General features: G+C 43.9%; 1 protein-coding gene across 1 annotated transcript in view; it reads right to left on the reverse strand.

Annotated features, from left to right (window-relative positions):
* Positions 1-13865, reverse strand: part of LOC126273224 (doublesex- and mab-3-related transcription factor A2-like) — a 188974-nt gene that overhangs the window by 34808 nt on the left and 140301 nt on the right. Inside the window, exon 2 of the mRNA XM_049976767.1 lies at positions 5941-6192. Coding sequence (XP_049832724.1) covers positions 5941-6192 — 252 coding nt within the window. The remainder of the gene's footprint in view (positions 1-5940; positions 6193-13865) is intronic.

A 13865-nucleotide genomic window follows, 5' to 3' on the forward strand; every position in this document is an offset into this window, starting at 1 on the left:
TGTCTGGTTCTGAATGGTTTACAGCAGAACTGAGTATGCCCAGATAGTTGAGACATCGTAGTGGAGGTGACTTTTAAGAAGAACTCTAAAATTCCGGTTTGTAATCAATATCGAGTTATAATAACCATAATCGTCGTTTGTTCGTGTACTACTATAGCTCCGAAATCGGTCCCTGCAGCCCCTTAGAGGTTATACAAGATATTAGGAGTATAAGAGCAGACATTGCGATCATTGGTATTTTAGTACTATGTGTCCATTTCAGTGTGCTATTTGTTTTTTCTCTGCGTCTGTCTTCTCGCAAATAGGTCATATAATTGACTATATTATGTTTTCTGGACGGCCGTTAACTACATCATTAAGTGGACTACGCCTGTCGGTATAAGCTAACCGTTTTGCACCCACGCGTCCAAACTTCAACAGCTGACTTGCTGCTCAGAGGAAAATGAGCATTATTGGCTCGCTCTTGCCACATGCTCTTGGAAGTACTAACCAACCTAAAAAGATACTACTCCTAAAACCTGAAATTATTAGTCTTGAAATGAAGTAAATATTGATGTAATGTTGTTCAGTACACTGTCCTAAGTTCCCAATAAAAATATCTACACTTATAACCCTGATACACTGTAAAGTACGGTAGCCCTTCACCCCTCACTCATGAAGAAGGTTTCAGGTTGCAACTGCAGAGCTGGATTCGAAGATATGGGCATCAAAAGACAGCAGTGCACCAATGGACTTCTTATAGGAAGTCAGTGATCCTGAAGGGAATCGAGAACCGAAGTGGCTGAGTTCGGCCTGGACGTTCCTTCTAGAACGTTCGAGAATGTTATATAACGTTCCAGAATGACCCAGAATGTTGTAGAATGTTACCTAACGTTCCGGAATATTCTCGAATGTTCCATTATCCTGCTGTGTGGGGATACGTTCCAGCTCGGAAAGGTAAATATAGGAGACGGCGGGAGCCATGCGTCAGTATACTTTTGGAAATCGATTAAAGTGGATCGAGGAAACGTGATAGTGATAGAAAGTTAAATAAATTTAAGTGAAAGTGAATTGGTGAAAATAGCGAGCAGTGTATTAAGTGGAATTTTAGTGCGTTAAGTAATATTAACATTTAAGAGGATGCCAGAATGTAAATGAGAAGGAGATCTTTGCCAGTGGTGAGTTGAAAAGTAGGAAACAGAAAAAATCTAAGAAATGGTACAGATGAGGAGCAAGAAGTAGTTTTAGCTCGACAGTGGAAGAGAAAGAATGGACTTAGAACTTAATAGATATACAACGAGATGAAATTAGAGAAAGTGATCGAGTGAGGCACTCAGCAAGCAGCCATAGAGAGACTTCTAAAAAAAACAACCTTACGAAATGATCCAAGCAGAACTACAGTTGAATACTTAAGTCAGTTTAAGAGTAATTCAGAGTACTTTTCTGAATTCTAGAGACTGAATTCTTCAGCCTAAAATACTAACATTTTTAAGCTTTTATTAATGTTCATTTTTACAATGTTCTGGGTGGTTTTCTAGTGATCCGGAATGTTCTCAGAAAATAAATGAAAATAAAAACGAAGCGAAACGGGTCTTTATCAGCTACGTGGACATAAGAATAGTTTTTTTTTACTATGTCTGCACCTCACTGAATTTGCTCTTTCTAGGAACTAAAACTAGCATTTTGTTCTCTTATTGAAAGAATCAGTCCCATACCTCAGTTGCGGACCGAGTTGTTAAGGCGCTACATGAAGTCACACATTTTTACTTCTTCAGTGCAGTACACTGCTAAGACATTGTTTAACGTCAGTCATCTGCCATTCGTTATGTGAACTGGTATTCTTCTAAATCAGTTCCCAGACTGGCATTTGAAGAAATATGTTACTAGTCTGCAAGCTAAACATCGTGGGGGAGTAATGTGGAGAGAGAATGGACAATTTTGATGTATACCTTCCACAGAATTTCGTAGAGAAGGGTGTAGAAACTTTTTTGGGGAGAATGTCATGGGAGAAATAATAGAGAACACCAGACTGTCACGATCGATTAATCACTTTCAGGAAGACGACCGATCTATCCACGAAGATCATTTGAAACCTGTACGCCTTGTTAGCTAGCGACACAGTTAGCATCAGTGATGTACTGCGGCTAATCAGCCATCGCGTGGCTTTTTCATTCCATGTGCAAGACTGATAGTCCGATTTCTGGTGCCGCATCGTTTAACTAGATTCCATAATAACCCGTGGTTGGTTATTTCCTTCCCTCTATCTGATCACCGTGTGATAGCACACGAAGAAGGTGGTTAATAGCGACGACAAAATAAACTCTTATGTAAATGCTAAAATAAGATAATAATAATGAATGAGGCAGTCATAATAAAAAGCAATTCAACCGTCTTCTTTTTCTTATTCCTGGCCTTTGTCCACATCTTCACGGGATCGACTGGATAATCATTCAGTTTTGGCAATTTTAGTGGTGAAGTGTCTTCCATCTTCTCATCCTCCCCACCTCCATGTCACCTTCTGAACGCAATTTTATGTATCTGAATTGTCTGCGTCTAGTGTTATCACATGTTCACATGTGAAAGAATGCTAACGTTTTCCAAATGTTCGCGAATAGTGTAACAAGTGGGAAGTGGCTACCAGCCCGGTTTTCACTAAGTCAGATGTAGAAAAACGCCTAAAAACCACATCCAGGCTGGCCAGCACTACTGCCTTCATCGTTAAACTGACAGACGGATTCGACCCGATGCCGGCGCTCCTCACTGAATCCCGAAAGTTGTGAGCTAACGTGTGCTGCTATCCCGGCTGGACAAAGAGCAGTTCACCCACATAAGTGAAATCTCTTTCACCACCAGAATTCGAACCGATTCCCCTCTAGCCATGCGCCATCACACAAGTGTGCGTTAGTTACCACGGCTTTGGATAACAGTTATATTGCTAAGATGATCCTTTGAGAAAAAAAAGTGTTTCGAAATTGACTAGACGATTTGTCAACTTCTAATCAAAAGATTTGTTCAGCTGTGGAATCGTTAATTACGCTCAGAGCTGGGAGAATTCCTCAAGTGCTGGAGAAGACTATATAACTAGTATATCTCCTTGTGCTATTTACGTTAAACGAAAGATAAACTTATATCCAAGACGTACTACGAACTTTTTAATTATCTAACTACGGCAATCGGCAACTATTAGAAATCATGCTTTTTCAATTATGGATAAAAGAATAGAGTAGCGTAGCTATAAAATGGACATTGTGTTGCAATAGATATTAAACAGCAGTCCCTGATAAAGTTATCACTCAAGCAACTTCATCGTGGCAATACGTAAGCTAATTAAAATAAATCACTCCAAAACTAATACATATTGCTTCAAGAACTATAAAGTACAACTGTAAGATGCATGTATTTTCATTGTTATGACGTAAACAATGAAATTACATAATGCAACTGCCTGTGCAGGTGTCAGGTCAGCTTCACGAAAATCTGAAAATGTAAAATTATTAAAGAAGTCACTATTAGCAACAACAGTATGGAAATAGAATCAGGTGTTATTTTACCAAGCTAATGAATTACAAGAGTATAACGCTAAAATATTTTAGGGAGAACTTGACAAAAAAAAGTTCAAATGTGCGTGAAATCTTATGGGACTTAACTGCTAAGGTCATCAGTCCCTAAGCTTACACACTATTTAATCTAAATTATCCTAAGGACAAACACACACACCCATGCCCAAGAGAGGACTCGAATCTCCGCCGGAACCAGCCACACAGTCTATGACTGCAGCGCCTTAGACCGCCCGGCTAATCTCACGCGGCGGAGAACTTGACACTTTCGCTGTATTTTGATCACGTGCAGTAAGGAAAACAGTTTTGAAAAATTGACACACTGTCATTAATATTCATTTTATTTTTCACATTTTTCACAACACTATCATATAAGAAATTCGCAATACCGTAAACGCTTCCTTGCTGGTGGCAACCAGTTTTGGCATAGTGAAATCCTCATGTGACTGTCGTGAAAAATGTAAGAAATAAGTTATAAGTAGCTACTCGTGACTGTAATTTATAAAGCTTTCATCCTTAGTGTATTTTGTTAAAGTTGACACATATTACGTAGGTAAAAAATGAAAACTTCGGTTCAGTATATTAACTTGATTGTTTCTCTTAATTGTTTAAGAAGGATAATGTGATACTTCAACCACGATTCACATTTCTGGAAGAAATGCATTATTTGCTAATGTATTAGTGAAATTGCATACAACGGGCACATGAGCGAGAGGATTTTTGATGTTTACAATAGCAGCCAGAGGTCATTCGTCACTACATTACCTCAGCGGATGCAATTTGTTCCTGCTATTCCTAGTGTTAGCGCAGTAGTGGGAATATTATCTTAAATTGTAGCGTTGTTCGGCCTGTGAACATTGCGTAACAGGAAAGATAGGGAGCCAAATATATTTCTAAAATGTTTCGTCATTCTCGGAGTATTTTTTAACCAAGATTCTAACTTTCCAATGACCTTCTACCTCATCTACATGTTTGTACTCCAGTCATCTATAATTAAATGCTATATGGTTTTTTTTACACTTCTGAAGACTCGGTCAGTGTTTACTGCTAATATCTATTATCTAAATTTAAAAAAAAAGGAAAACTACTTAGATATTTAAGGAAACTACAATATTAACCGAAGGGCAATGACGCTGACCTGAACTCCACTACAGGTTTCATTCATTGCGCTTCGTATAAGTCTACAATATATAAAGAACTAGCAATAAACATACAATGATTACAGTCTATTTTTAGAGTACAGAAGAGTGAATTAAAAGGCGGTTCCCAAAAAAGAAATTACCACCTGTACAACCTCGTGTCTGGTTCTTATACTCGTGTTTTCATGAAGACGTCTATCATGAAAGATTTATGAGCCTCAACAACTGAGGGTTTTCTTCTTTAGTGACGGTGTTAGTGCATAAAATCAGGCTCGTGAAAGACACCTCCTGAATCAGTTTAATGTATCCTAGATAAATTTTTCACCGAAGAGGAAAACATTTTGAAGCACTCATTGTTACAACTTGAGGAAATTACAAACAAAGTTGAAAGCACTTGCGAGAGATCCGAAACACAAGAAGAAATAAATTTGTAATTCGATAAAGGAAAGCACAACAGAGAAAGTAAGCACACTGATCCTACACCTCGATGTGTACTGGCATGGCACTGTTCTTATCCTACGAAAATTCGAAACTTTCAGCTGAATTTATCTTTGGCATTATGTCAAAATGCGCTGCTAAAACAATTAGTAGATCAAACGAGATATTACAGAATACTTTGAGATGAATTTTTAATCCAGTCTGAAAAATTGCGTAGACATTCTGTAAACGCCTGTGAATATCTGAAATGCTCTGGGTTTCCACCAGAAGAGACTCGGAGACAGGTCTCTGCTTGGAACACACATATGTAGGAAACGTCATTTTGAAGACTGATAACAGCGGTGCCATTTACCAGCTCTTACTGGAAATACGTGAGGTAAGGAGCGAATCATGATGTCGCAAATGAAGTTGCAATTCTTTTAGCCTAAATTGAATGCCCTCGTAGTAGGTACGAAGAGGAACTGGATTGGACATGTACTGAGAAAGCACAACGGAACTATTTTAGAGGGTTGTGAGCAGGGGGAGAGAAGGAAAAGACAGAAGAGAACTCAGACATTGAACGATCTGCTTAATGCGTGCGAACGCAACAGTCTGAAGAAAGAAACGATCGACCACAAAACGTGGTGACAAGAAGGTGCTGTTCATAGAGTAGACTACTGATGATCATGATGATGAGCACGGTGTACACCTGGAGGTTAGAAATATAACGGGCATTTACCACTATGCTTATTGGACTACGGCTGTCCGTGGACAGGGACTGCTCCATGCACTTACAACTGGCGTGCACTACCCGGTACACTGTGGGAGCGTCGGCACCTGTGGCTCACCTGAGAGCGGCGGTTCCGGCGTGGAGCTGGCGGAGGCGGAGCGAGCAGGGCTGCCCGAGCTGGGGGCGGGCGACGCGGAGGCCGACCTGCTGCCGCCCCCGGCGCCGCCTCCGCCCCCGGCGCCGGCGTCGCACGCCTCCTCCTCGGCGTCCGCCTCGGCGTCGGCGCCGCTGCTGCCCCCGCCGCCGCCTCTCTCTTCCGCCACGTCCGACGCGCTGTCGTCGTCCACGGAAATGCGGGCGCGTTTAGACCCTGAAACAAGCAACCACGTACGGCGCAGTTTAGTCTCACGCACGTATGGTCGTAATTATTACAGACGGTAAACGTTTGATTGGATAAACAGGGTGTCCATAGTTAAAGTGGGAGAAAGAGAACCACTCCTCAGAATGACGTCGATTTCAGCAGTATACACTACTGGCCATTAAAATTGCTGCAACACGAAGACGACGTGCTACAGACGTGAAATTTAACTGACAGCAAGAAGATGCTGTGATATGCAAATCATTAGTTTTTCAGAGCATTCACACAAGGTTGGAGCCGGTGGCGACACCTACAACGTGATGACATGAGGAAAGTTACCAACCGATTTCTCATACACAAACAGCAGTTGACCGGCGTTGCCTGGTGAAACGTTGTTGTGATGCCTCGTGTAAGGAGGAGATATGCGTACCATCACGTTTCCGACTTAAATAAAGGTCGGATTGTAGCCTATCGCGATTGTGGTTAATCGTATCGCGACATTGCTGCTCGCGCTGGTCGAGATCCAACGACTGTTAGCAGAACATGGAATCGGTGGTTTCAGGACGGTAATGCAGAACGCCGTGCTGGAGCCCAACGGCCTCGTATCACTAGCAGTAGAGATGACAGGCGTCTTATCCGCATGGCTGTAACGGATCGTGCAGCCACGTCTCGATCCCTGAGTCAACATATGGGGACGTTTGCAAGACAACAAACATCTGCACGAACAGTTCGACGACGTTTGCAGCTGCATGGACTATCAGCTCGGAGACCATGTCTGCGGTTACCCTTGACGGTGCGTCACAGACAGCAGCGCCTGCGTTGGTGTACTCAACGACGAACCTGGGTGAACGAATGGCAAAACGTCATTTTTTAGAATGAATCCAGGTTCTGTTTACAGCATCATGATGGTCGCATCCGTGTTTGGCGACATCGCGGTGAACGCACATTGGAAACGTGTGTTCGTCATCGCCACACTGACGTATCACCCGGCGTGATGGTATGGAGTGCCATTGGTTACACGTGTCGGTCAGCTCTTGTTCGCATTGACGGCACTTTGAACAGTGGACGTTACAATTTCAGATGTGTTACGACCCGTGGCTCTACCCTTCATTCGATCCCTGCGGAACCCTACATTTCAGCAGGATAATGCACAACCGCATGTTGCAGGTCCTGTACGGGCCTTTCTGGATACAGAAAACGTTCGACTGCTGCCCTGGCCAGCACTTTCTCCAGATTTCTCACCAACTGAAAACGTCTGGTCAATGGTGGCCGAGCAACTAGCTCGTCACAATACGCCAGGCACTACTCTTGATAAACTGTGGTATCGTGTTGAAACTGCATGGGCAGCTGTACCTGTACACGCCATCCAAGTTCTGACTCAATAACCAGGCGTATCAAGGCGGTTATTACGGCCAGAGATGGTTGTTCTGGGTACTGATTTCTCAGAATCTATGCACCCGACTTGCGTGAAAATGTAATCACATGTCAACTCTAGTATAATGTATTGGTCCAACGTATACCCGTTTATCATCTGCATTTCTTCTTGGCGTAGCAATTTTAATGGCCAGCAGTGTACATATCGAAGCTGATGTCTATTAAGATTTCTCGCTATTCGCATTGCAGCGGCACTTGCGACGCAACTATAAGGATCTAAGTCAGGTTTGAGACTGAACGTGTGGAGTTGATGTTGGTCAAGAATACCTTTAAGGCGACAAAGATGCCGCTATCAACACGTCACTGAATTTACACTAGTTCATGTAATAGAGCTGCGAGAAGCTGGATACTCCTTATGCGACTACAGGAAGATAGGGCAGGAATATAGGCACAGTATATGATAGGTGACAGCGGTGGACATAGGAAGGTATGGTCGTAAGAAAACCGGGCTCCGGCCGGCCACGTGGGACTGAGATGACCATCGTGTTCGGCGACTAGCGTTGCCGCGTTGCACGGCGAATGCAGCAGAAATTTGAGCAGCAATTGGTTCAACGGGAACACAACGAACTGTAACAAATCGGTTACTTGAAGGACAGCTCCGAGCCAGAAAGTCTGTAGCGTGTATTCCATTGACCCCGAACCACCATCAATTGTGACTTCAGCGGCGTCAAGCGAGAGCTCATTTGAGAGCAGGTCGGAGGTCTGCTAAAAGCTGCTTCTGCCTCGGTGCTAGTTAGGTGAGGAGGAGGCCGGTTCACAACCTGTAACCAGTCTGTCTGCATGCTAGGCTGGCTGGACCTGCCATGTGCGGTTTTATATGACTGCTGGAGGACTTTCTTGATTCCCCGCAGCCTGACTGAAAGTATATTCTCCAGTCTGGTGATTCGACCTGCTGTGCTGCCATTCATAAACTGCGTTCCAGGGGGTGTTTTCCAACAGGATACCGCTCGCCCACGTGCCTTTGGTGGAGCCCAACGTGCTCTAAGGTGTCAACGTGTTGTCTTGGCCTGCTCCATCACTAGATTCGTCTCCGGTCGAGCACATAATGGATGATGATGATGATGATGATGATGATTGGTTTGTGGGCCGCTCGACTGCGCTGTTATCAGTCCTATTTCGCCACTTTAATGAATGATGATGAAATGATGAGGACAACACAAACACCCAGTCATCTCGAGGCAGGTGAAAATCCCTGACCCCGCCGGGAATCGAACCCGGAACCCCGTGCTCGGGAAGCGAGCACATAATGGGACATCATCAGACGACAACTCCATCGTCACGCGCAACCAGCATTATCAACCGTCTCTCTATTGACCGGCCGCGGCAACGGGCATGGAATTCCATCCCACAAACTGACATCCGACACCTGTGCAGCACAATGCATACTTGCATTCAGCATTCTGGCGTTTACACTGGTTATTAATGTACCACCAGATCACATTTTCAATGCATTATCTTGCGCTTCCATTAACCTGTGATCTTGCAATGTTAATCATTTACTTGTTAGAAATGTTACCTAGACAAACGTATTCCGGAAATTTCGTTACTCTACGTAATTATTTTTCGGTGCTGCTATTTTTTTCCGTCAGTGTATTATACAGCAATTAAATATGTAAAACACGTACTATTTATAAACGCTGCGCAAAATACAACCTGACAATAACGAAAACAGTAGAAAATGTCAGAAGCAGCCTAGGGGGTTTCTCCTTCTCATTTCTTCGTGTGATTCTATTATCCTTCACTAGACTGAAACACCAACCAGGAAACGTCATGTGCTCCTAGCTAGACTATTTTTAGCATATTTTTAGCTGCTTAACGCAATTGTGGCGCATATTACCAATGTTTGAAAAATAAAAGGTAAAAAACGGTTTTCGTTCATGGGCAATATTACTCTTTCACTTCCAATCTTTCTGCAACCGACCGATTTAGGAAATCATTTGGTGGGAGAAATTGAGCGAAGTCTTCATTGGAACGTAAAATTTTTGAAGTTCATTTTTTTTTTGTACAGTGGCTTTATCAGGATGCTAACAACGTAAAAAGTGTTACACGTCAGTACCAAAACACATTTATACTCGTGATACCGAAAATCGTGACGAATCACGAAGAAATTTCGAACATTAAATTTAAGGATGGCTTTCATTTACAACATCAAGTTACGGTCCCCAAAAACGTCTTGCTAATGGCAGCACCAAACAGATCTGTGACATGGACGTTCCAAAAAATAAATAAATACAATAAACCCCGTCTATTACTTTAGTGAGGCGACGTCCCCAATCAACGACAGAAACGTTGAGTAGGTCGGATACAAATTTTTTTCTTTGTCTTCTTGGGTGAGTGTAACGCGTTGAAACGAAGGTACAGAATTAAACATTATGTGGTTTATTGGGTCAATTTAAAAACGAGACGAAAGGAGATAGATAAAACTTAATGTAAATGAAACCTTGCACATGATGGAGCTAGAATGACGAATAGGGGGGCATCCAGGACAGTTGTGTAACTGCGTAAATGAGAACCAAAATTAGCCCCTTGGTGTTTATAGACTTTTTGAGGCATACAAATGGCGCACGTATGGAACCCGCTACTTGTCTGGAGAGACCGCTACGGGCAAAGTTCCGGAGGAAACCCAGGAGAGGAGAGGGACGTGTTAGTGGATCGTAGACCAGCAGCCAAGAAAGCGAAGCGTCTCTGCCCCATCACTCAGCTGTCAGTGTACGAAGTCCCACGTGATCCTTTCCTATACTCCTATTGCTCAAGGACTGCGACCGAGGCTTTGCTTCTACTGTCAAAAAGACACGACTTCATTTCATCTTGTTCATTTAAAACACTCTCGTATTGTTTGCATCAAATTGCCATATTTTCCCTTCATTTTTTTTTCGAAATTGCGTTGTCAGGGCGGCACCGGAACTGCGAAGTGCACAGCTGAGGATGCTCCATCGCGTGAAGGCACGGCTGTGAGTAAACGGTGCGGCTTCTAACGGCAACATTCGCTTAAGCTCGTATGCAGTTTCGGACTCGGATATAGACTTGCCTTCGGTTCCAAGCAGTTTGCAGCAGCAGTAGCAGGGTGGTGGTAGCGAGCTTAGCCAGTCCAAGTAACTCCGCGGACTCCTGTCGTGTAGTAAAAGCAGTTTAAACAAGCACCCACGTTTTGTTTACGTGCACTTTAACCGGGAAAATGATTAACACTCTTTATATGGCCGCCAGCTGACATGAAAGTTTCAATTCCCTGCATCAGGCGTTCCCCCAACGCTATCTCTCTGCCCTCCCCCCTTTCTCAAGAAAAGTCAGCCGTCTTTCGATTATATAATGAAGGTTTCCACAACCAGTTGCTCAGCTGCTGGTTAATCTTCCACGTGGTCCATGAAACTTTTTCTTCCCTAAAGTTTCGTCCAGAGCTGCCCTGGACATCTTGAGAGGCACACGTGGATCCGCTGAATCTTGCCGAATGACGGGTCTGACGTCGAAGAGCAACATAAATACTTTAAAAAACGGGCATGGTCGAGTTTGCAAGTGATTGGCAATGATAATCCCTATCAAAGATAAACCTTAACTATCGATTGTCGCCTGTCAAAGTAAAACTAATCTATCGTTTATGTAGAGCCACTGTCCATATATCATTGGGTTTCATGGCTTCTTTTATTTTATAAAATTATCTTCGTGTTTTATATTTGAAACGAATTATCTGTGCCAATCACGTGTAGACCACGCCCTTTTCGAACTACTTATGTCGCTCTTCGTCGTCCGACAAGCCTCCAGCGGAACCAGGAGCACCTCTGAAGATGTCGAGCACAGCTGTGGACGAAACGTCAGGAACGGAAAGTTTGTTGAAGCACGGCCATAGAACCCGGAAGTAGTCTTTCACTAATTTTATACTCAACCCGACTTCTCCCGATTTTCTGAAAATTCTTTCATTCCTCCGTAACAATCACAGTCAGTATCCTCTGTAAACACTTTACCTATTCTACGAGGATCATTTAATAATTAAACCGAGAAATGTACATTACCCGATAAAAAGTATCAAGATACTCGTATGAAGTGTGGAATTGACACTAGATGCCACGAAAGCTGGACCGCCGGTATTAAAGGTGGTAGGGAGTGTTGCGTCTTCAGCAGAGTAGATGCAACAACAGAAAGGGTTGATCAGCAGAGCTCAGTAGAGAAAGAGTTTGCGGTCGATGACAGTCTGCATGAGCATAACACTGCACCCTGTGATAAAGGCGCATCTGTGTGTGGACGACAACATCCCCGAAGTGGGCTAGTGTGACCAGAGCCTCAACCTGGAGCCAGTGGAACACCTTCGGAATGAGTTAGAATGTCTATTTCGCTGCAGACCTTAGCGTCCAACATTATAAACTCCTCTAGTTTCGGCTCTAGAGGAAGAATAGACATCCGTTCCACCACAGATATTCAGACACATTGAAAATATGACCAGCAGAGTTCAAGCCGGCATAAAGACGAAAGATGGACAGGCACTATATAAGTATACGGGCCAACGGCCTTGCCGTTGTAATGCTATCGGTTTCCGTCAGATCACGGAAGTTAGGCTTTCTCGGGCTTGGCTAGCACTTGGGTGGGTGGCCATCCGGGTCTGCCGGGGGCTGTGGCAAGCGGGGTGCAATCATCCGTTTTGAGGCCACTTGAGGATCTACTTGACTGAGAAGTAGAGTCTCCAGACACGAAAACCGAGAACGGCCGGGAGAGCGGTGTGTTGACCACATGCCAATCCATATATGCATCCAGATGCTGCTGATGACCTGGCGGCCGGTCGGTACCACTGGGCCTTCCGAGGCCTGTTCTGACGAAGTTTTAAATACGTGTACGGATACTTTTGATGCGATACTGTTTTCTTTGCCTGTTTAATTAATTAATGATCTTTGTAGAATATGTAGAACGATGTTGAATGTAATAGTTGTATAGAGATGAAAGCATATGCAGAAAACAGGGAAGGATCGAGTAGTGCAAAAAATCTGTCGAAAGACTGCTGATCTAATAAGAAAGAGGAGAAGGAATTTACGAAACCGTCGTCGTTTGCAGACTTTTAGAGTTTTGAACACACGCGTGAGTACAGAAGGGATTGGTTGTGTGGCTAGCGCCCTGGGCAATATTCACGCGCTCGCCGGCTGCAGTAATGGCCCTGGCACTGCGCCTTTGCCTCCCCCTGACGCGTTATGACTGATACTCGCAGGAATGCCGCAATAAGGACGCAGGCGCGGCGCCGCATAACAGTAGCGGATAGCGCGCCGCCCACGCGATATTGAGGGCGCCGCCGCCGCCCTAATATACTGTTCCACCCGCCACCCACACGCCCACACCGCGGGGGTGTCGTCGGCGCCACACCCTGCACATTCCCGCTGTCCGCAGTCTGCCACCGCACGTTCACGTCACTGCACGTGTGTGTGTGTGTCTGGTGAAAAAGAGGAGTGAGAGAAAATACAGCCAGCCCTATATTCTGAGATGTCACACGAACAGTCATGCGATACTCCACAGGGCGTCCTATTTCTCTTTTGCATAACCCAAATACGAGGGCTATTTTGTTTTCTCTCAATGTCCGATCGGTCCCGATGTGGAAACCGCAGTGAAAATCAAAAATGTTTCATTTGCACCATTTACCTACACCTTCCAGCTACTTCTCTACTTATGAGATACATCGAAATAAACATCGAGTGAAAAAATAAACACGACCAGGAATAAGACACGGACAAGTAGTTTGGTAGTATAATGCCTTGACTTGTTTTAAGCTACGCTTTTTTTAATTACACTAGGGCTTTAAGGGATCAGGTCGTGTGTTGGAGGAGGCAGGGTTGCGAGTGGTCGTTACTCGAGGCCTGGCCACAATGTCTTCTCCCTCTTGTTTTGGGGGTGGGGTATAAGGGATCAAAGGTATTTCTTTGGGATGGGGGGGGGGGGGAGGTTGAAGGGGAGTTTCAGGTGCAAAACACAAAATAAAGAACCTCAAGGTGCGATTCAACACAGGCGAAGATAAAATGACTCCCTACGCCATCTAAATTAAACGAATACACTAACAAAAAACATAAAAATAACGGGACCTTACAACTCCTGGTTGGCGTGTATCCAGGTAGGACCACTTGATCGCCGAGCTAGCTATGCTAGACAAGTTGAAATACAGAAGGTAGAGCATGAAACAGAAAAACGTTAATGACTCGCTCATTATTAACTTTGGACCCAATGTTATGTTGTAAGGTGGACATGTCATTTTGATTTTTGTATCTTATCAATGTACACGCCAGACA

This window comes from Schistocerca gregaria, chromosome 5 (assembly GCF_023897955.1).
Source record: "Schistocerca gregaria isolate iqSchGreg1 chromosome 5, iqSchGreg1.2, whole genome shotgun sequence".
NCBI classification, from domain to species: Eukaryota; Metazoa; Arthropoda; class Insecta; order Orthoptera; family Acrididae; genus Schistocerca; species Schistocerca gregaria.